Source organism: Microcaecilia unicolor, chromosome 1, assembly GCF_901765095.1.
Source record: "Microcaecilia unicolor chromosome 1, aMicUni1.1, whole genome shotgun sequence".
Classification (NCBI taxonomy): Eukaryota; Metazoa; Chordata; class Amphibia; order Gymnophiona; family Siphonopidae; genus Microcaecilia; species Microcaecilia unicolor.
The window spans coordinates 633451385-633475463 of record NC_044031.1 but is presented as its reverse complement, the minus strand read 5'-3'; the positions used below and the strand labels follow the sequence as shown (position 1 = coordinate 633475463).

The following is a 24079-nucleotide window of genomic DNA, read 5'->3' as shown; positions in this document are numbered from 1 at the left end:
ACTAAACCTGAGCGTAAGAGGAAAAGTCCTGTATCTTACCCTTGCTGTCCATAGCTTTGGAATCTAGATGGGGTGATGAATCGGCTCCTCCCTCCTCAGGTTATAGCAGAATTCTCCTGCGAGCCACTTCTGATCAGGTCCAAGATCTCTGTACAGCAAAACTACTGGTTACTCAGTTCATAGAGAACCACAGAGCCGCTTTTGGAACTTGGCCTTGTGCTGCACTCAGCACGATGAATTACAGTTCACAGGTGACTCAAAATGTTCTGAATCTGAGCAGTGGCATAATGCATGTAGTGTGTCAACCAGATATGGGTGTAATGAGGCCTGTTAATAATACTTTGATTAAAATGTTTCATCAGAACATGCATTGGATCAAGGGAAACAAAATCTTTCTGCATAACAATCTGAGATTGGGTATCAGGAAGCCAGGTGAATCTTGATGGATAATTCCAGACATGGGACCAGGTTCAATCAGCTTGGCCACTGAGCCAATCAGCAAGGAAACCAGAAACAGAATCTTCAACATTCGTTTCTGCATCTGAAAAACAAAAAGAGAACAGATTATGCTATTGGTGGGTTAGGTCGGTTCATCTCAGCAATGCACATATTCGGGGCAAAGTGACTGGGATGGCATGGTCTCAGCTAATGGATGTGGACCCATTTAAGAGAATCCTCACCTTAAGAATTTTTCTTGAAGTGAATTTGTTAAGCCACAGGTGAAGCCTTTTCCACAATAAGGAATGGACCATGCCAACTGTGCTAACATTTATTTTCTTTGGCCTTTTTTCTAGCAAAATTGTAATAGAATACCTTATTGCCAATTTGCTATTCCTTAGAGGTTATCCCTTGAGCATAGTAGGCTTTTCTAGCTCTAGTGCTACTTTCCAAATTCTTTTGGGCAAAGGCAAATGCACTTTACAAATGCTATGGGAATATTTGTGGGTGGCAGTAGCACTATATAAGTTCATATCACTAATCCTTTACAACAAATGAATTGGTAACATCATTTCACTACCTGTCATCAATTTAAATGGAACACTCCTGTGGAACAATGAGAGGTGGTATGGATGGCCATGAGAATTAATGGTAACTTCATATCCCAATCCTTACCAGAAGTTGACACATACTTCCTCAGGATGGTAACAATGGTGCAATTGGCTTTGTCTACCTGCCCAGTGACTGAGGCAGATAAGCAATGTTCAGTTTACTCTTCACTCCAATCATCTTCCATATGTGTTGAATCACTTCTGCAGTGAATTGGGATCCCTGGTCTGAGTCCACACACATGGGCAGGCCCCATATACTGAACACATGATTCAGTAGCAAGGTAACCATGGTTTCTGCAATACAATTGGGTGCCAGTAAGCACAAGGCAACCAGAGAGGGTAAAACAGTATACACAAAATGGCAAACAGAAAAAAGCACAACTGGGCCTTCAAGACTGGGACAACAGGAGTCCTTTATTGGTATATGACCCGACACGGGCCGTGTTTCAGCGTACACAATGCCTGCCTTAGGGGTCCAAGTATAGAATCAAGGTAGGGAGCTCCATAGGAACAGATATCAGGTTTAATGTATAATTCCTAAGAAAAAGCAGTGGCTCCTGTGGAACGCCATCAGTCAAAGTAAAACGCCTGAGGCAGGCGTTGTGCACGCTGAAACACAGCCCGTGTCGGGTCATATACCAATAAAAGACTACTGTTGTCCCAGTCTTGAAGGCCCAGTTGTGCCGGTAAGCACTCCACCCACTTGGTAAACCAGCAGGTGACAGTAAGCATGTACTTATTGTCACAAGTGGATAAGACCACAGGGCCAATCCAGCCAATCTGGATATCTGACCAGGGCATAGCAATACCCTTTTTTCACAGTGGTGCTCAATGAGATAGTGAAGATTGTTGGAATCAACAACAGGTTAAACAACCTCGGGTGTACAACTGCATATGCTGTCGCATGTGGGGCCAGTATGTAACTTACTTGAGGGTCTTGTAGGTAACTCTTTCACCTCAATATCCTGCACATGGTTCATCATGAGCATGTTGCAACATGATGCTTTGAAATGCCTGAGGTACAACCCATTGCTCAATGCCATGCTTACTCATCCGAGTAAGCAGATCCTGGTATAGCTTGAATTTATCTCGGGAGGCATAGAGTAGCCTCAGCTCTTCCACAACTTGACACTCCTTTTTTGACAAAAGATGTTCCTGCAGATTCAGGATGAAGTTGTAAAATCTTCTAATAATCAGATCTTCTTTCTGAGCTGTTACAAGATCAAATGGTGGGACTTCATTACACCACTGGAACATTAGCCTGCTTCATTTGCCGTTGAGTGACAATTCTCCTGTCAGTGCACCATCCTTGGCAAGTTGATCTGCCAGGTCATTCCCTTGTTTATCAGGACTATCGACCTTGGCATGACCCTTGACTTTCTTCCAATAGATGGTCATCTCTTTGTCCTGCACCAGTTGACCTGAAGCTAGAATCAAGTTTCCATGATGTGCTGGTTTTCCTTTGGAGTTCAACATGCTGTTCTTCTTCTATTTGGGTAAATGAGAGACAAAATTCTATCTCACATAATCTGAATCTGTGCAGATGGTTAGTTCCCAAAGTCCTTTCTGAACCGCAAACTTCTGTGCAGATGGTTAGTTCCCGAAGACCTTTCTGAACCACAGACTGTACCACCACCAAAGCTGCAACAATCTCAGCATATTGATTGGTCTAGGAACCCAAACTGTGCTTCATGGTCTCATCAGGAGTAGTTGGATTCCATACCACACCAACTCCTGCAACCAACTCATTGTCTGTGTCTCAGTGGAAGGTGCAGCCATCCATGTAGGTCTGGGAATGTAAGCATAGATCTTCTCATCATAAAGATGATGGCAGTGGGGTTCTTCCTTCTCTGGTGGAACATCAGTTTCATGACTATCTGCAAGGGAATCATTTTCTGTACACTCATACAAATCTGCCATAACCTTGGGCTACTATCAACTCCAAATGTGACCCAGCAATGTTTGTACTTATTATGCATTCATCAATATCACACCATGTATCACCTAAATGTCCACAAAAGTTTACAGGGATCCTCAGAATAACGGCATACCCAAGCACAGCATACAGCTCTTAGTGCAAGTGCAGCCCTTCCTCACTGATCCCAATTTTATAGTTTTTGATTTTTGATTCTAAATTTTTAATATAAACAAATCTTCTCATGTCTTTTTATAAAACATCCAAAGAGTGGCACAAAGCAGCAGATGGGTTTTTTTTTTTGCCAAAAACATCCAAATTACTATTTTTGAAACCCATTTTAAAGATGGTTTTCTATTCAGTTTATAGGCAGTGCATCCAAATCACAAGGGGGCATGATGGAGCAGGATTTGGGAGTTTCCTAAACTTGGACATTTTTCTGCCATAATGGAACAAAGCCCTAAATGACCACATGACCTCCCTTACTCCCCAAGTGGTCACTGACCCCTCCCACACACCCCAAAATGCAAAAGAAACAGTATATATCAGCCTCTGTGACAGCTTTAGATGTTATGGGCAATCCTATTAGAGCAGCAAGAAGGTCCCTGGAGTAGCCTAGTGGTCGGTGCAGTGTACTATAGAGAAGAGGACCCAGGCCCATATTCCACTCTGTAGTAGAAAGTGTGAGCCCTCCAAAACTCACCAAAAATCTACTGTACCCACATATAGATGACACCTAAAGGATAAGGACTATTGTGGTGGTGTACAGTTGTGTATACTAGGTTTTTGGTGGGTTTTGGAGGGCTCACCATATAATATAAGGGCACAAGGGTGAGATGTGTACCTGGGACCTTTTATGTGAAGTTCACTGCAGTGCCCCCTAGGGTGCAAAGATAAACAGGAAAAACCCTCCTTGGAAATCCAATGAAGTGCAGGAGAGTAAAGGATAAGCCTCCACATTGGGATTAAGTGGCAAAGACTTCTTTATTTAGGTACCAACAATTGACTTTACATGGGCCGTGTTTGGGCGGAAATAACCACCTGCCTCAGGGGTCTATAAAACATATATATACACACTAATGTTAAAACATGCAAATGAACCAAGTTGTGCAACATTAATTGCAAATATATCATGAATAGGTAAAAGAATACAATAGTATAAAGAACCTTTAGCGTGATAAAAAGGAAGAGGAACCATTAAAACAATTGAACATTGACAGCTTGTATATAATCCTATATAATAATTCTCACCTGGAACATTCTGAAGCTCACTCTGTGGGAGGGAAACACTGAAGGCTAGGCTGTCAGCAACACTCACTCTCACTCATGCACCACTCATTGTCACTCAGGACCCGCCCTCAGCCACGCCCCTTCCGGACATAATTCGCAACCCCAACGTTCTAAATGAAGCTTCAAAACCCCCTCAAAACCGGAACTATGAGGCACCAGAGATATCCTGTTTGCCCATGCCTGGAAACTGAAAGTCAGAACTGCGACATCTCCCCCGCTCCAAAACCTTGCAGTTTTGCCTGTCGTCATAATCGAACAAGAGGCAGGGAACAGCAGCACAAGAATTTCTAGAGGGAAAAAAAAACCCCCGTTTTGTTTGCCTACTACAAAGAGAAGGTTTCAGCTCTTCGTTCGCCAACACACAGCACAGCACAGGAAAAGAGTCTCACCAATTCGCTCACACACAAAAAAAAAACAGCTGAGCAGACTGATGTCCTCTCGAAAACAGAGCACTAAAAACTTCCTCTTCTTTGCAACACATTGACAATTTTGTCTGCAGTCGTAATCGAACAAGAGGCAGAGAAGAGGAGCACAAGAATTTCTACAGAAACAAACAAAAAAAAAGGTTTTGTTTGCCTACTACAAAGGGAACGTTTCAGCTCTTCATTTGCCAACACACAGCAGAGGAAAAGAGTCTCAGCAATCCGCTCACAGACACAAGAATACTTTCACACCGTCAACACTTGGACAACATAAAAAGCAAAATGGCAAAGAAACCTTTTCTTTCACATTCATACATTTGCTTTTCCTGTATGTGCCACATTGCAGCTGCAGGACATCGGCATACATTCACATCTGGGGCTGGGTTTTACTTTTCTTAGGAGACAGGGGCAAAACGACCCTGAAAATGGGAGGGAGGAAGGGAGAGATGGGGGGGGGGGGCAACGACCCTGGAAGGGAGGGAGGGGGGCTGACCCTGGAACTTGGAGGGGGGGGGCGTGCACACGGACCCTGCAACTGGGAGGGACGGGTAGAGGGCAGACCCTGGAACTGGCAGGGAGGGGGGCGGGGCACTCTCATTCTCACACTAACACTCTCGCACTCAGTCTCACTCTCTCTGTCACACACACACACACACACACACATTCACTTTCTCTCTATCACACACTCACTCTCATACACACTCTGTTAAACACACACACTCAGAGGAAAACCTTGCTAGCGCCCGTTTCATTTCTGTCAGAAACGGGCCTTTTTCACTAGTGTTATATATTTCTACCCGCAGACCTGGCAACGCTGCTGCTGCCTGAGTGAGCCGGAGTCTGATGCTTCCTTGTGCTCCGCCCCTGCCCCTCTGACACAACTGTGTACGCGAGGGTGGGACGTGGCAGAGGGAAACATTCGGCACCGGCTCAGGCAGCCTGTTATCACTGCAGGGAGGCAGCGGCGGGGAGGGGCTGCTAGGGAAAGCAAGTTTTAGGGATGGAAGGGTAGGAGAAGGTTAAATTGAGAACAGACGACTGTTTCAGCCAAGGAAGTTGGATAAACATAGATGACAGTGAGGGTGAGTGAGCCTATGTAGCTCATTATATGAAATAAAAATTGAGTATCACTACAACAGCTTAAAAAAATGTGTAGCTGATAGAATATCAGTTAAAAACTCTGTATTTTTTTTGCTCATTTTTTTTTCTACACTGTTTTATACAATACAGATGAAATTTCAGTGAGGATATCCTGTTTCTTGACGGGTTCATCTTAACTGTTGCAATCTGCCTTGGGAAGCCAACCGGCTTATTTTCGAAAGAGACGGATGCCCATCTTCCGACACAAATTGGGAGATGGACGTCCGTCTCAAAAACAGGTATAATCGAAAGCTGAATTTGGACGGCCCCAACTGCTTTCCGTCACGGGGATGGGCGAAATTCTCAGGGGCGTGGCCGAACAGTAGCGAAGGCGGGACAGGGGCGTTCTGGGGCGTGGTTAACAGATGGACCTCTGCGCCTGATAATGGAAAGAAGCAAGATGTCCCCGACGAGCATTTAGTCCACACAAAGTTGGTCCTGTTTTTTTCACGACCAAGCTTCCAGAAAGTGCCCAAACTGACCAGATGATCTCCCCTGTCTCCCCCAGTGGTCACTAACCCCATCCCATTTTTTCCAGCCTCTATGTCAGCCTCAAATACCATACCTAGCTCCATGACAGCAGTATGCAGGTCCCCCGAGCAATTTTAGTTTAGTTGGTGCTGCACGGGACTCATGCAGAGAGCAAAAATCGGAAGAAAACAAAACCATGCAAGTACAGTCAGGGACGTCCAAAAAAAAACCATGCAAGCGCAGTCAGGGATGTCCAAATTAAAACAATAGTAATAGGGGGATTCAAACCAGCCACCTTCTGATTACAATACTTGTGCTCTAACCACTGTACCACTCTGAACTTTGGACATCTGCTAGGCCTCTCTAAATTCATCATACCACTTAACCATGGAAATTAATTTATACAACCTCCACCCCCCCCCCCCCCCTCAAACTACAGCAAGACCCTGCTCTGGTTAAAGTAAATCATGTATAGTCAAGATAGCTGACAGATCAATCTGCATCAAAACAGCCCCCCCCCCCCCCCCACCATCACCATGCCATTCAACAAATATTGTCTGTGCTTTGAAGATTTCTGAATCCAGCCTTAGAAGAACATAGAGAATTATAAAATTCCAAAAAATGATTGAAGGTGAGAGGCTACATTCAACTCCATCAGCTTTGCCACCAAAGGTAGTCTAGCCATGGAATGATAACTTGCACAAGAGGCTAAATCAATATTACTATTTTTAGGAAGAGGGGTCAGCGCTATGTGACCTAAATCTTCAGGATATTCACCTTCCCTCAATGCCTGGGTTGCAAAGTTCACTAGCTAACTCACCACTGTGATTGGTGGATTCTGAAACACAGAGGCAGGACTGGAATCCAAAGCACAGTAGCAGTTAGTAAATCTGGATAAAAGATGCTATATGGGGGGCATTCTACTCTAAATCAATGTATTATAGTGTTCCTCAGAGCTCCTTTGACTTCCTGGTTCCTCAGGCTGTAGATCAATGGGTTTAGCATAGGGATTACTACTGTGTAAAACACAGACACTACTTTATCGTGATTAGAATAGCTTGAGTTGGGTCGTAAATACATAAATATAACTGTCCCATACAGTATTGCCACGGCAGTGAAGTGGGAGGAGCAGGTGGAGAAGGTTTTGAGTCTCCCCTTTGTGGAATCAATCCTTAGGATGTTGATTAGAATGTAGGTATAAGAGATCAGGATGGTGAGAAGGGAGAGTATAGCGGTAAACCCAACGACAACAATAAGTATGAGCTCATTAACAGAAGTATCTGAGCAAGAGAGCTCCAAAAGTGGAGGGACATCACAGTAAAAATGATTAATAACATTTGACCCACAGAAAGATAGGTGAAAGGTACAAACTGTATGTATCAAGGCATTGCACAGGCTAACTATATAAGCACTTGTGACTAGCTGGATACATAATGTTTTGTTTATGATTAGTATGTACTGGAGTGGATTACATACTGCTACATATCGGTCATATGCCATCACTCCCAGGAGGAGGCTTTCTGCACTTCCACAAAAAGTAAAAACACACAGTTGTGTGGCACAACCATTAATAGAGATAATTTTCTGGTCTTTGAGAAGGTTAGACAATGAGTTTGGAGTTATAGTTGAAGAGTAACAGACATCTATGAACGACAGATGACTGAGGAAAAAATACATGGGAGTGTGGAGTCGGGGAGCCGCTCTAATTAGCAAAATGATGCCAATGTTGCCCAACAGAGTGATTATATATACATGAAGAAAAAAGATGAAGAGTAGAATCTGGAGTGAGGAGTCATCTGTGAGTCCAGCAAAAAGAAACTCGGTCACTGAAGTACGGTTCTTCCATTCGATTGAGTTAGTTAATGCCATCATCTGCTGAAATATAGTAACAATAGTGTCAATATGTTATAAATAAACTTATTCTGCACATCAGTAACTGTTGAATGTGGACGCTGGAGCTCAGTACTTATAACAGCCATTCTTTTTCATCCAGACAGTCTCTAACATCTCTTAAACCTTCTAGGTCAACCAAACAAAACCCAATAATTTTAGTTGTAAAGCTATAGGCCTGATTCATCAAGATTTTTTTACTCATAGAAACTAAATGAGGAAAAACCTTTGTTGAATCAGTCAAATGACACCAACATCTGCGACAAAGTACACAACCTGGAAGGTGTGGATAACATAAGGGGGGATCTAGCAAAGCTTGGCCTAGAGTATAGCAATTAAAATCTAATGGTTAAAAACACAAGGCCATTAATCTGGGCTTTAAAAAATCCATGGGAAGATTAGAGTATAGGAGGTGAATTTTTACAGTGTCATGTTGTGATCATATCTGATGATATTAAGATTGTCAAGCAGGAAGTTAAGGCAGTGGCAAAACCCAGAAAGATGCTTGAGTATATTGGGAGAAGAATGGCAAGCAGGGGAAAATGGAGTTGATAGAGCCTCTGGTGAGGTCTCGTTTGGAATTCTGTGTGCAATTCTGGGAACTTCACCTTCTAAGGAATAGAAACTGAAAAGACTCGGTCATCAGTCTGTTCCACGAAGCATGTGAAGGCAGAATAAATATGCATATCCTCAATAAGTGGTGGGCTGGGGATATGATAGAGACTTTTAAATACCTGCAACATATACATTCACAGAAGATGGGTCTCTTTCACTGGATAGGAGGTTCTAGAATGAGGATTACTAAGGTGAGGGTGAAAGGGGTTAGAATCAGAAGTAATTTAAGGTAAATATTTTTTTTACAGAAATGGTGATCAATAGATGAAATAGTCTTCTAGTGGAGGTGGCATACATGTGGAGGGTAAATAAATTCAAAAAAGAATGGAACAGACACAGATGATCTCTGAAAGAGAGAAAGGATTGTAGAACTGAGTGGTTGATGTGGATGGGCAGGGTGGAAGACCATGTGATCTCTATCTGCCATCCACTTCTGTTTCTATTGTATGTTAACTTTGCAGTTCGCAAGTGATCATATTCTAGGAAACGGATAGGGAACCAGTGAAGTGACTTGAGGAGAGGGCTAATATGAGCATAGCGACATTGGCGGAATATTAGTCATGCAGCAGAAGTTTGAATAGATTGAAGAAGAGAGAGATGGCTAAGTGGGAGACCTGTGAGAAGCAAGTTGCAATAGTCTAAGCGAGAGGTGATAAGAGTGTGGATGAGGGTTCTGGTAGTGTGCTCAGAAAGGAAATTTTGGTGATATTATAGAGAAAGAAACTACAGGTTTTAGCAGTATGCTGAATATCTGCAGAGAAGGAGAAGGAGGAGTCGAAGACGACCCCAAGGTTACGAGCTGATGAGACAGGAAGGATGAGAGTGTTATCCACAGAAATAGAGAATGGGGGAAGAGGAGAGGTTGGTTTAGGGGGAAAGATAAGAAGTTCAGTCTTGGTCATGTTTAGTTTCAGATGGCACTGAGACATCCAGGCAGCAATGTCAGACAGGCAGGCTCATAGGCACCCCGTGTAAGAGGCTTGGGGAGCAGTGGCGTAGCTAGCATACTTGACACCCGGGGCTGACCTTTTTTTAACACTACCACTAAAATAAGCCTTTCGTATAAGGCCTTTGAATATCAACTAAATAGATTGTAAGCTCTTCGAGCAGGGACTGTCCTTCTATGTTATATTGTACAGCACTGCGTAACCCTAGTAGTGCTTTAGAAATGTCAAATAGTAGTAGTAGTAGTTATCCACAGAAATAGAGAATGGGGGAAGAGGAGAGGTTGGTTTAGGTGGAAAGATAAGAGGCTCAGTCTTGGTCATGTTTAGTTTCAGATGGCGGCGGTGAGACATCCAGGCAGCAGTGTCAGACAGGCAGGCAGATACTTTGGCCTGGATTCCTGCTGAGATTTCTGGTGTGGAGAGGTAGTTCTAGATGAGGTTTCACTGTAATCCTGAATAAGTGAATATGTTTTAGTCCTAATCTGATACTGATTTTAAAAAGTAATTGATAATAACCCCATTTTATATCTTTTTAAAGTAATAATTCCTTCCCAAAATGTTTGAAATAACACAGACTGGTCAATATTAAGTTGGCAGTGGTCAGTAGTTTTTTAAGTGTTGAACGAGGCTGACTAAAATGTCCCTTGATATTCAATGCTGGGCCTTGAAAGGGCACCAGCATTGAATTTCTTGCTGTCACCAGACACTGCTGAAACCTATACAGGTCCCATAACGTACTTACGCAGCTTCTGACTCAACATCACCTGGGACCCGCATAAGACAATCAGTCCTCTCCTGATTCTGTCTTGCAAACCCCTCTTTCCTGGCATCTTCCTGTAAAACTGACCCTCCCCGATGCCAGACCCCCTTCTCCTAGTACCTTTATGCAGAGCCACCGAGAGACTGAACCAGGCCCGTGGCAGGACCACCGCCGCCACCGGTCTGCTGCCCCCCCCATGATTATCGCCGCTGCTGTCCCCCCCAAATTGTCATCCGCTGCCCCCATTGTTGCCACTGCTGCCCCCCCACAATTGTCATCTGCTGCCACCCCCACCATGATCGTTGCCGCTGCCACCCCCCCCCAAATCATTGTTTGCTGCCCCTCAGGATCATCGCCACTGCCACCAACCCCCACAATCATCATCCGCTGCTGCCCTCTCACCATGATCGTTGCTGCTGCTGCCGCCCCCTGGATCGCTTCCACAATTCAAAATTTCAAATACCTTGGCTGGTGGGGATCCCAAAGCTCCACCAGCAGAAGACGTCTTCCTCCAGCGCTGACTCTTCATTCTGCCGATTGCCTGCCTCTGTGGCTGCTTTTTCTCTCAAGGCATGCTCGGTTTCAAAACTGAGCATGTGTGCCTGAGAGGAAAAGCAGCCACTCAGCAAGCAATAGGCAGAAGAGCATCGCTGCAGGAAGATCTGCAGTGTCTGCTCCTCTGGGTCTTCCCTAGCCTTCAAAGGGGGCCCGTTGCCGGAGTTTTCTCTCTCCTGCTCCTGTCTGGACATGACCACTTGGGTCCTGCAGGAGCAGGAGAGATAGAGAGAGACCCTGGTGTCGGGCCCCCTTTGGAAGCCTGGGCCTGGGGAATTTTGTGCCTCCTGCCCCCCCATCTTGGCAGCCCTGCCTTCCTGGAATACTGATCCCCCTGATGCCAGACACCCCCCTCTCCCATCTACCTAACTATAGGCCCCTACCCCAGGCCCAACCTCTAGTTTCCTGGTGGTTCAGTGGGGTCAGTCGAGCAGGAACAAACCTCACTCATTCCTGCCTCTAGTGGATCCCAGCTGTGAACTCTAGGGTACTCTCATGCTACTACCACTAAAAATAAGCCTTCCGTATAAGGGCTTTGAATATCAACTAAATAGAGAATAGTAAAAGCAGCACAACAAAGTCATAGCTAAACTAACAGACATCTGTAAAACATTTGCATTTGCTACTTCCTTCCCCTCCTGACCCAGGAATTCTTTCTTCCCTCTCCCTATTACTGTCGCTTTCTTAGTTCCCCTTCCCTTTTCTGTTCCTGTGGTTCACTCTTGTTTTACTCCAGTGGCCCTTGTGCTTCACCTACTTATTGTTATTATTATTTATTGCATTTGTACCCCACACATTATCCCACCTATTTGCAGGCTCAAATGGCACAACTGATTTTCATTCATGTTATGCCTCAACTTTTCAGATCCCCCAGCCCATGAAGTTCTTCAGCAGTGGTTCTAGCTTGCTGTATCCAGGGTGTGTCTGACTCTCATTGGCAGAGTACACATCCATGCCAATCAGCACATTTGCACTCAAAAAGAAAAAAACAACAAGACTCCTTTTCTGGCCCAAAATGCATTGCATATAAACCTCCACTATTCCCCACCCCCCCCCCCTAAAAAAGTGATAGTGCTGTATGAGTGCAGGTTCAATCCCTAATTAGAACATAAATGTCTAGGTTTCCAAAAAGACAGGCATAAATATCTAAAGGGGGAAGTTATCAGTGTGGGCTACCACCTCTGCTAAAATAGCATGAGTTAAGGATGTAGGGCCCCTTTTACAAAGCATATAAAAGAGCTAAACCCAATGATAGAGAACTACTTTTGAAAAATTCTTTTAAGGATACAGAAGATAGTGAGAAGATGAATGCTTTTGTTGCTAGATTTTCAAGTGGAGGAGATGGTTTGACTACAATTATACATAAAGTGTAATTGGGCGGTGATGCAGTCACATGTTCTTTTCCATGATCAGGGAGTAAGAGTGGCTTTTTCAAGATCACGTAACCTAAAAGAAATTCTTAGTCCAGCAAATCTACCCCCTCTTAACCAGGAGAGAAACAGTGATAACATTGGTGGACATAAGAAATGTGGCCGCTGTAAAACATGTTCTATGACTGTAGAACTTACTGAATTCACTAACCCTATTGATGGTAGGAAATTTCCGTCAAACTATCATACAGCTTGTCAATCTACATATGTGGTTTATATTTTAAAGTGTGATTGTCAAAAGGTATATGTGGGGAAAACCACGAGAACTCTACACCTGAGAATCATTGAACATCGTTCTTGTGTAAAAAAACAGAAAAAGGGAGCACCACCAGTAACACATTGCCTGGAAAAAACGGCATGGATTTGAGGCATCCTGGTGTTTTGTTATTGTTTGGGCCCCACCTAACGTGAGAAGAGGTGATAGGAATAAAGTACTTGTGAGACGGGACAACGTTGGATATTTACCTTGAAATCGCTTGAACCTTTCGGTCTGAATTCTCAAATTGAATGGTCTGCATTCCTTTAAGTGGATTAAATTCAACAATATTTAAATTGTAAGTATGTTAATCAATGTGTGTGATGCAATCCTAGTTCCAGTTCCGGTCTTTATAAATGAGTTAGTGTCTTGAAGTGAGTAAACACCACTTTGAAGCATAACGGTTAAGGATGGATTAGTAAGTTAACCATTCTATTGTTTTTTATAACAAAATCCTCATGAGTTTGGATGACACCGTGCTTTTCTTGTAGGTTTCAGAAGCACTTAGTCCCCTGAAGAAGCCTTATATAGAGTGAAACAGAGAGCCCTGTTGGGCAATTTGCAAGCTAAGTGTCTTCATTTATACTCAGGTTACAAAAATGTTTTGAAAATTAAAAAAGAAATGAAAAAATTATGGTTTACTTTTAAAAAGTGGAGGTTTTTTGACCCATGATAATATCAGAGTCTATAAAGTGCTGGCATGAAGAATCACTCTTGCTGCTGTGCAAAGACTTTTGAAGTCTTTTTCCTCCATTAATAATAATTTTAAAAACTCTAAAAAGTTCTAAAATTTGGACAGTGTGAATGAATGAAAAATTGGGATATTTTGTTTTCAGCTTTAAAGGTTGTCTATTCTAAGAATTTTTTTTGCTGAATTAGTGTCGACTTTTGTCAATATTCAACTGGCCAGAAACAGCTCTTGGCTGGTTAAATTTGTTGTGAGGGGCTAACTAGGCATTTTCAGTTGCTCTTAACTGGATAGTGCCCTTGAAAATGCCCAGTTAGTGCCCAAGCAAGCTATTTTAGGAGCGTTCCAGGGACAAAGTCAGCACTTAGCTGGTTATCATTATGTGGTTCTTCATAGCCAGTTAAGTGTTGGATATTGCAATTGTCCAGCTATGTTTTCACTGTCTCCATAAACCCAGTAACTAAATATCAGATCCAACATGGCCCACATTGATAACTACATTCCTATGTGTTAGCACGTTTATGTGTATGTTCAGGAATATCAAACATGGTGTGTTGACATTATGATGTGTATGTGATGTTTAGCCATTGACAATTGCAAAATGGGTGCTGTCGTCACATATAGTCAGCACACACGTCTCTTGCAATGTTTGGAAGAATTTACTTAGCATAACTGCTTTAAATCTGTAGTATTTGACCTGAGTCCAAGGGCCAGAGGTTTTAAATATTTGTTCCTTAGATTCAAAATAAGAAAAAATCATTATGGGGGTCTTTTATGTAGGGACGCTGGCGATTTTAGCACGCATTAAAAATAGGCGCATGCTAAACTCTAAACATGCCCATAGGAATACATTGGCGCATTTAGCATTTAGCATGTACCTATTTTTAATGTGCGCTAAAAACGACAGTGTGCCTACGTAAAAGACCTGCTATGTATATCCAACTCTACTTCCACATTAGACCTCTACAATGGTATTCAGAAATTTCAATATAAGCCATTTTAAACAGCTGACATTTGAAAATGAGGTGTTAGAACATTTGCTGTAGTCCTTGCTGTTCGTTAGATTAAAATTCATCAATGAGTGTTAAGTACAATATTATAGTATCCATAATACTGCAAGTCAACAACTATAACTATAGAGTAATATTTCTATTAAGATGTCAGTATGGAAAAAAAGACAGACAGCTCAATCCATTGTGGCTTAATTTAGCTCCTTTCAAAGCAGGATGTCCCAGGATATGGGTAGGAGAATTACACTTTGAGTGTAGAATTGAATTTTCAAGTTTAGTTTTTTTGCAGGTAACTCTAGACAGAGAAATGGAAGGGGATGAGAACTTTGGATCTATCATATCTATGTAACTTGAGAGAATTTTCAAAACTGTAAACAATCAATGCAGCTAAAGAGATACTAAAATACCTACAATGCTGTATTTTCCAGGTGGCTTAGTGAAACATTCCATTTGTATGCACTGCCATATTAATTGTACCCATTTGCATAACCATATGCACTGAGGACTGTTAATTCAGTCAACATCCTATTTTAAAATTAACAATGAAGAACTTTTTAAAAGGCTACAATAAAATAAGAAAATAGGATTAACATTTTCCCAGGACCATGAAATTATTTATGGAAAATGTAATTTTGTTGTTTGGACTAGAATACTTTCATTTGAATATGTTTTGTGAAACTGTCAAGGGAATGCAATTGATGAGGAAGAATTGCAGTTATGGTACGTGAGAAGTGTAATGTATGGTTTACACTCTTCTGTTTTATTCACTGTAGTTTATAAGACATGCTTTACTTTTCAAAATAAAGGAACTGTTTGCATTGTATCATATTTGGCTACAGACTGTAATCTCAAGAAAGGAATTCTGGTGGAGAATTATGAAAAGTCTTCTTCAAATATGGTTCTAAACATTCAAATAATAGCTTTTCTCTCCTTTTTCAATTTATTAGCCATCTGAAGATTTGCTGAGGGTTTCTAAATTCTATTTTTTGCCTGCAAGAAAAATGCAACTATTTCTGTCTGTTAGTGTAATATCTCAATCCCTACCTGTGACAGAGGACAGAACACACATCTCTTGCCTGACTCCAGCCCATCTGAGTATAGAAGGAATTAGAGAGTTTATATAATGGGTGAAGAGAGCTTGGAGACTTTATCTCAAGAGATCTCCGTGTTCAGTGCTAAGTGGTAAGAATCAAGAAGGGAGAGATACACCTGAAATAGTGTGCTAGTAGGTATCAAAATTTGAAAGCCGAGTTTATGATTATCTAGAAACATTTATGTTTAATCCACAATAGGACACTACCTCCTATCCCATGATTCTCCAATTTCCTCTGGAGTCTTTCATGAGGTACTTTGTCAAGTGCCTTCTGAAAATCTTGATACTCAATCCTGCTTATAATGGAACGAGAAAAACACCCAAGTTCCGACCTAAATCGGGAGATGGACGTTTATCTCACAAAAACGAATAACGCGGTATAATTGAAAGCCGAACTTGGACGTTTTCAACTGCACTCCATCGCGGAAGCGTACAAAGTTGATGGGGGCGTCGGAGGCGTGGTGAAGGCGGGACTGGGGCATGGTTATCACCTGAACAGAGATGGGCGCCTTTCGCCGATAATGGAAAAAAAGTATGCGTTTGTAGCTAGAATTTAGGGCACTTTTCCTGGACCCTGTTTTTTTCACGAATAAGGCCCCAAAAAGTGCCCTAAATGACCAGATTACCACCAGAGGGAATCGGGGATGACCTCCCCTGACTCCCCCAGTGGTCACTAACCCCCTCCCACCACAAAAAATGATGTTTCACAACTTTTTATTTTCACCCTCAAATGTCATACCCACCTCCCTAGCAGCAGTATGCAGGTCCCTGGAGCAGTTGTTAGGGGGTGCAGTGGACTTCAGGCAGGTGGACCCAGGCCCATCCCCCCCCTACCTGTTACAATCGTGCTGCTTAATGCTTAGTCGTCCAACCCCCCCCCCCCAAACCCACTGTACCCACATGTAGGTGCCCCCCTTCACCCCTTAGGGCTATAGTAATGGTGTAGACTTGTGGGCAGTGGGTTTTGAGGGGGATTTGGGGGGCTCAACACACAAGGGAAGGGTGCTATGCACCTGGGAGCTCTTTAGCTTTTTTTTTTTTTGTAAAAGTGCCCCCTAGGGTGCCCAGTTGGTGTCCTGGCATGTGAGGGGGACCAGTGCACTACGAATCCTGGCCCCTCCCACAAACAAATGCCTTGGATTTATTCGTTTTTGAGCTAGGTGCTTTCATTTTCCATTATTGCTGAAAAACAAAAACGCCCAGCTCACAAATTGTCGAATAAAACATGGACGTCTATTTTTTGCGAAAATACAGTTCAGTCCACCCCTTCACGGACCCGTTCTCGGAGATAAACGCCCATGGAGATAAACGTTTTCGTTCGATTATGCCCCTCCACCCTGCTTATAATCAAACGAGAAAAACGCCCAAGTTCCGACCTAAATCGGGAGATGGACGTTTATCTCACAAAAACGAATAACGCGCTATAATCGAAAGCGGAACTTGGACGTTTTCAACTGCACTCCATCGCGGAAGCGTACAAAGTTGACGGGGGAGTGTCGGAGGCATGGTTAAGGCGGGACTGGGGCATGGTTATCACTCGAACAGAGATGGGAGCCTTTCGCCGATAATGGAAAAAAAGTATGCGTTTGTAGCTAGAATTTAGGGCACTTTTCCTGGACCCTGTTTTTTCACGAATAAGGCCCCAAAAAGTGCCCTAAATGACCAGATTACCACCGAAGGGAATCGGGGATGACCTCCCCTGACTCCCCCAGTGGTCACTAACCCCCTCCCACCACAAAAAATGATGTTTCACAACTTTTTATTTTCACCCTCAAATGTCATACCCACCTCTCTGGCAGCAGTATGCAGGTCCCTGGAGCAGTTGTTAGGGGGTGCAGTGGACTTCAGGCAGGTGGACCCAGGCCCATCCCCCCCTACCTGTTACAATTGTGCTGCTTAATGCTTAGTCATCCAACCCCCCAAACCCACTGTACCCACATGTAGGTGCCCCCCTTCACCCCTTAGGGCTATAGTAATGGTGTAGACTTGTGGGCAGTGGGTTTTGAGGGGGATTTGCGGGGCTCAACACACAAGGGAAGGGTGCTACGCACCTGGGAGCTCTTTAACTTTTTTTTTTTTTTTTGTAAAAGTGCCCCCTAGGGTGCCCGGTTGGTGTCCTGGCATGTGAGGGGGACCAGTGCACTACGAATCTTGGCCCCTCCCACGAACAAATGCCTTGGATTTATTCGTTTTTGAGCTAGGTGCTTTCATTTTCCATTATCGCTGAAAAACAAAAACGCCCAGCTCACAAATTGTCGAATAAAACATGGACGTCTATTTTTTGCGAAAATACGGTTCGGTCCGCCCCTTCACGGACTCGTTCTTGGAGATAAACGCCCATGGAGATAGACGTTTTTGTTCGATTATGCCCCTCCACATCAACCGGCTCACCTTTATCCACATGTTTGTTCACCCCTTCAAAGAAATGTAATAGATTGGTGAGCCACGCTCAGTTTTAAGGATAAATTACATATTACTAACAATAGTTCTGCAAGTTCATTTTTCAGTTCTATCAGTACTCTGGGATGAATACCATCCGGTCCAGGAGATTTGCTACTCTTCAATTTGTCAAATTGCCCCATTATATCCTCTAGGTCTATAGAGATTTTATTCAGTTTCTCGGAATCGTCAGCTTTGAATACCATTTCTGGCACCGGTATCTCCCAAATCTTCCTCAGTGAAGACCGAAGCAAAAAATTCATTTAATCTCTCCACTACGGCTTTGTCTTCCCTGATCGCCCCTTTTACCCCTCGATTATCTAGTGGTCCAGTTGATTCATTTGCCAGCTTCCTGCTTTTAATATACCCCCCAAAAAATTTTACTATGTGTTTTTGCCTCCAATGCAAACTTTTTTCAATGTCCCTCTTTGCCTTCTTTATCAACGCCTTGCATTTGACTTGACATTCCTTAGGCTGTTTCTTATTATTTTCAGTCAGTTCCTTCTTCCATTTTCTGAAGGATTTTCTTTTAGCTCTAATAGCTTCCTTCACCTCACTTTTTAACCATGCCAGCTGTCGTTTGGTCTTCCGTCCTCCTTTTTTAGTAAGCGGAATATATTTGGCCTGGGCTTCCAGGATGGTGTTTTTGAACAACATGCACGCCTGATGTAAATTTTTGACCCTTGAAGCCGCTTCTCTAAGTTTTTTTTTCACCATTCTTCTCATTTTATCATAGTCTCCTTTTTAAAAGTTAAACGCTAATGTATTGGATTTCTTGTGTATACTTACTTCAGAGCTAATATCAAATTGGATCATATTATGATCACTGTTATCAAGCGGCCCCAGCACCTTTACTTCCTGCACCAGATCATGAGCTCCACTAGGTCTAGAATTTTTCCTTTTCTCATCAGCTCCTGTACCAGCTGCTCTATAAAGCTGTCCTTGATTTCGTCAAGGAATTTTACCTCCCTAGCATGCCCCAATGTTACATTTACCCAGTCAATATCAGGGTAATTGAAATCACCCATTATTATCGTGTTGCCCAGTTTGTTTGCATCCCTAATTTCCTTTAACATTTCTACATCCGTCTGTTCATCCTAGCCAGGCGGACAGTAGTACACCCCTATCACTATCGTTTTCCCCTTTACACATGGAATTTCAATCCATAGGGATTCTAAGATGTGTTTTATTTCCTGCAGAATTTTCAATCTATTTGATTCATGGTTCTCCTTAACATACAAAGCTACCCCTCCACCAATTCAATCCACCCTATCACTACGATATAATTTGTACCTTGGTTTGACAGTGTTCCACTGGTTATCCTCCTTCCACCAGGTCTCAGAGATGCCTATTATATCTATTTTTTCATTTAATGCAATATATTCTAACTCTCCCATCTTATTTCTTAGGCTTCTGGCATTTGCATATAGACATTTCAAGCTATATTTCCTGTTCCTATTTATATCTTGCTCAGTACTTGAAAGTATTAATTTGCAACCTTTTGTCTGATTTTTATTTTTATTTAAGGACACCTGATCTATTACGGTCTCTTTTGCAACCTCACTATTGGGATACCCTATCTTTCCTGTTTCGGTGATATCTTTTAAAAGATACCGTATTCCGAACCATGCGCTTTTGAGCGACTGTCGGCCTTCCCCCTGTTTCTAGTTTAAAAGCTGCTCTATCTCCTTTTTAAATGCTGATGCCAGCAGCCTGGTCCCACCCTGGTTAAGGTTGAGCCCATCCTTTTGGAATAGGTTCCTCCTTCCCCAGAATGTTGCCCAGTTCCTAACAAATCTAAAACCCTCCTCCTTGCACCATCGTCTCATACATGCATTGATTTTTGGTGACTTTTGGAGGGCTCACACTTTATACTACAGAGTGGGATATGGGCCTGGGTCCTCTTCTCTATAGTACACTGCGCTGACCACTAGGCTACTCCAGGGACCTTCTTGCTGCTCTAATAGGACTGCTCATAACATCTAAAGCTGTCACAGAGGCTGACATATACTGTTTCTTTCGCATTTTGGGGTGGTGGGAGGGGTCAGTGACCACTGGGAGAGTAAGGGAGGTCATGCATTAATCCTTCCAGTGGTCATTTGGTCATTTAGGGCTCCTTTTTGTGACTTAGTTGTGATTGAAACAGGTCTACACCAATACATCTAATTTTTAGCCCCAAATGTTTTTGCTTTGTTCCATTATGGCAGAAAAACATCCAAGTTTTGGAAACTCCCAGATCCTGCCCCAACATGCCCCCTTGTGATTTGGATGCACTGCATATAAACTGAATAGAAAACCATCTTTAAAATAGGTTTCAAACATAGTAATTTGGGTGTTTTGAAAAAAAATTCATCTGCTGCTTTGTGCCACTTTTTGGATGTTTATCTGTTTTAAAAATGAGCCCTTTAATCTTCTATTAAAGTTCTCAAATTGTTCAATTTTTTGATGAATCACAGTATTGTCCTTAATAATAGTAGCCACAGTTCCCTTCAATTATTTAATGTCTGCTTTAGTTTGTTCAGAATATGTTAAATATTCTTGTCTAGTATTTTCCATAGTATGAGAAAGCATATCCACTTTACTTAGAAGCGATGATGTTTCCTGGGCCATTTATTAGATGTTTTTGTGCTCAATGTGTCTAATTTTTTGGACCATTTAAAAAAAAAAAAACAAACATCCAAGGGAAAAGTCTTTCAGATATTGTCCAGGGTAACCACTGCAGGACTTGTTGAATCCTGAACTTGTTCTTCATTGCTCAGCAGTCAACACCTCAGGATAGTACCACCACCTTGGATCTGCATTCCAGCAGCTTGTGCTTTCAAGGAAGTTTCTACTATGGCCCAATGTATCTGTCAGACGTAAAGGTGGAATGCCCCCTGAAGGTGGCAATGAAATAACAGTTCTAAGTAGCAGAGGTCTTGTGGTGTACTGATCGAGAATCTGTTGAGCTGGAGAAGATGTTCAGGTCAACGGTGGCTGCACCTTCACAACCCCTTTGTGTTTGGTATGGGGTATAGTGAATTAAGGCAACAAGGAACAAACCAACAGCAGTAGTGAATACCGCCATTTTGCCAATTCCCCCATGTAGCTCAACATATAAATGTGAATCTACAATAAGTCCAATAGCTTCAACAAAGTAACCAAGGGGACACTAATACCTGCAATAGTAGGGTGAGAGATAGGCAAGTCTTCATCTTTCTTCCCATTCCACAATTTCTTCTTTTAATTGAAGATGGTTAGAAGTTATCCATGTACTCATCCTATCTAAAGACCCACTAATTCATAAGTTTGTCTCTGGGATGATTGAAATGACATTAATAAAACAATTATCAAACTTCAATGGAACTAAGACTTGTTCAACAAATGAATGTTTGCAAACCAAACCACAATTAGGGGTCAATATTCAGACTTACATTTGGTTTGGTTTGCATCAATAAAACAATGTCATCAGCATAAGAGTAAAAACAAATATACTAATCCCAAAGATTTTCCCCAAAAGAATTAAAAAATGTATTGAACAGTAGCAGAGATAGTGGTGAACCTTGGAAAACACCATAGACATCTGCTAGGTCTCACTAAATTCATCATACCACTTAACCATGAAAGTTCTATTATACAACCCCCCCCCCCCAAACTACAACAAGACCCTGCCAGAAATTCCATTACGACTTAGCTCTTGTTAAAGTAAATCATGGCTAGTCAAGATAGCTGACAGATCAATCTGCATCAAAATAGCCCCCCCCCCCACACCATTCAACACAGAGTGTCTATACTTTGAAGAATTCTGAATCCAGCCTTAGAAGCACATAGAGAATTATAAAATTCCAAAAAATGATTGAAGGTGAGAGGCTACAATCAACTCCATCAGCTTTGCCACCAAAGGTAGTCTACCCATGGGATGATAACTTGCACATGAGGCTAAATCAATATTACTATTTTTAGGAAGAGGGGTCAGTGCTATGTGACCTAAATCTTCAGGATATTCACCTTCCCTCAATGCCTGGGTTGCAAATTTCACTAGCCAACTCACCACTGTGATTGGTGGATTCTGAAGTGCAGAGGCAGGACTGGAATCCAAAGCACAGTAGCAGTTAGTAAATCTGGATAAAAGATGCTATATGGGGGGCATTCTACTCTAAATCAATGTATTATAGTGTTCCTCAGAGCTCCTTTGACTTCCTGGTTCCTCAGGCTGTAGATCAATGGGTTTAGCATAGGGATTACTACTGTGTAAAACACAGACACTACTTTATCGTGATTAGAATAGCTTGAGTTGGGTCGTAAATACATAAATATAACTGTCCCATACAGTATTGCCACGGCAGTGAAGTGGGAGGAGCAGGTGGAGAAAGTTTTGAGTCTCCCCTTTGTGGAATCAATTCTTAGGATGTTGATTAGAATGTAGGTATAAGAGATCAGGATGGTGAGAAGGGAGAGTATAGTGGTAAACCCAACAACAACAATAAGTATGAGCTCATTAACAGAGGTATCTGAGCAAGAGAGCTCCAGAAGTGGAGGGACATCACAGTAAAAAATGATTAATAACATTTGACCTACAGAAAGATAGGCGAAAGGTACAAACTGTATGTATCACAGCATTGCACAGGCTAACTATATAAGCACTTGTGACTAGCTGGATACATAATGTTTTGTTTATGATTAGTATGTACTGGAGTGGATTACATACTGCTACATATCGGTCATATGCCATCACTCCCAGGAGGAGGCATTCTGCACTTCCACAAAAAGTAAATACACACAGTTGTGTGGCACAACCATTAATAGAGATAACTTTCTGCTCTTTGAGGAGGTTAGACAATGAGTTTGGAGTTATAGTTGAAGAGTAACAGACATCTATGAACGACAGATGACTGAGGAAAAAATACATGGGAGTGTGGAGTCGGGGAGCCACTCTAATTAGCAAAATGATGCCAATGTTGCCCAATAGAGTGATTGTATATACATGCAGAAGAAAGATGAAGAGCAGAATCTGGAGTGAGGAGTCATCTGTGAGTCCAGCAAAAAGAAACTCGGTCACTGAAGTACGATTCTTCCATTTGATTGAGTCAGTTAATGCCATCATCTACTGAAATATAGTAACAATAGTGTCAATATGATATAAATAAACTGTTGAATATGGATGCTGGAGCTCAGTACTTATAACAGCCAGAAAACATCACACATTGTTTTTCACCCAGACAGTCTCTAACATCTCTTAAACCCTCTAGGTCAACCAAACAAAACCCAATAATTTCAGTTGTAAAGCTATAAACCTGATTCACCAAGATTTTATTACTCATAGAAACTAAATGAGGAAAAACCCTTGTTGAATCAGTCAAATGACACCAACATCTGCGACAAAGTAGACAACCTGGAAGGTGTGGATAACATAAGGAGGGATCTAGCAAAGCTTGGCCTAGAGTATAGCAGTTAAAATCTAATGGTTAAAAACACAAGGCCATTAATCTGGGCTTTAAAAAATCCATGGGAACATTAGAGTATAGGAGGTGAATTTTTACAGTGTCATGTTGTGATCATATCTGATGATATTAAGATTGTCAAGCAGGAAGTTAAGGCAGTGGCAAAACCCAGAAAGATGCTTGAGTATATTGGGAGAAGAATGGCAAGCAGGGAAAAATGGAGTTGATAGAGCCTCTGGTGAGGTCTCGTTTGGAATTCTGTGTGCAATTCTGGGAACTTCACCTTCTAAGGAATAGAAACTGAAAAGACTCGGTCATCAGTCTGTTCCACGAAGCATGTGAAGGCAGAATAAATATGCATATTGTGAAGATGAGGCTACTGTGAAGATGAAGCTCCCACCTCAGGATCCCAGGTCCCTCTTTCACTCAGAGTGAGCTGGTTCTCAGTATGCAGATTTTATGCAAATTATTCTACTACCCCTTTCTGCTCAGGATGACCTGCTTCTCAAGGGCAAACACAGTCAGGTCTCACCAACAGGATATTCTCTTACAAATCTTTTATTCCCCCTTCCTGGGGCACACTTCTTCCAGCTTAAAACACTTTTACAAGCTTAAACAGTCCTTCCAGCTTAAACATTTCTTCCTAGTCAGTTCAATCTTCCAGCTTAAGCACCTGGACACTCAGTCCT

General features: G+C 42.3%; 1 protein-coding gene and 1 pseudogene across 1 annotated transcript; both read right to left on the bottom strand.

Annotated features, from left to right (window-relative positions):
- Positions 1–420: 420 nt before the first annotated feature.
- On the bottom strand, positions 421–21037 carry LOC115460550 (olfactory receptor 1019-like). Its single transcript, XM_030190317.1, has 3 exons — positions 20900–21037; positions 7234–8162; positions 421–454 (listed from the first exon to the last, which is right to left on the bottom strand). The coding sequence occupies exons 1-3, from the start codon at positions 21035–21037 to the stop codon at positions 421–423; spliced, it is 1101 nt and encodes a 366-aa protein (XP_030046177.1).
- A 1073-nt stretch (positions 21038–22110) lies between these two features.
- On the bottom strand, positions 22111–23050 carry LOC115460497 (annotated as a pseudogene).
- Positions 23051–24079: the final 1029 nt, after the last annotated feature.

Bases quoted from the DNA above. Each gene is read 5' to 3' on its own strand.
- LOC115460550 (XM_030190317.1), bottom strand. From the start codon at position 21,037: ATGGCGGTATTCACTACTGCTGTTGGTTTGTTCCTTGTTGCCTTAATT. The intron at 8,163-20,899 runs GTACACCACAAG...ACTATATTTCAG, and splicing joins GCTCAACAGATTCTCGATCA to CAGATGATGGCATTAACTAA. The intron at 455-7,233 runs CACTATAATACA...GGTCCCATGTCT, and splicing joins GTCAAAGGAGCTCTGAGGAA to GGAATTATCCATCAAGATTC.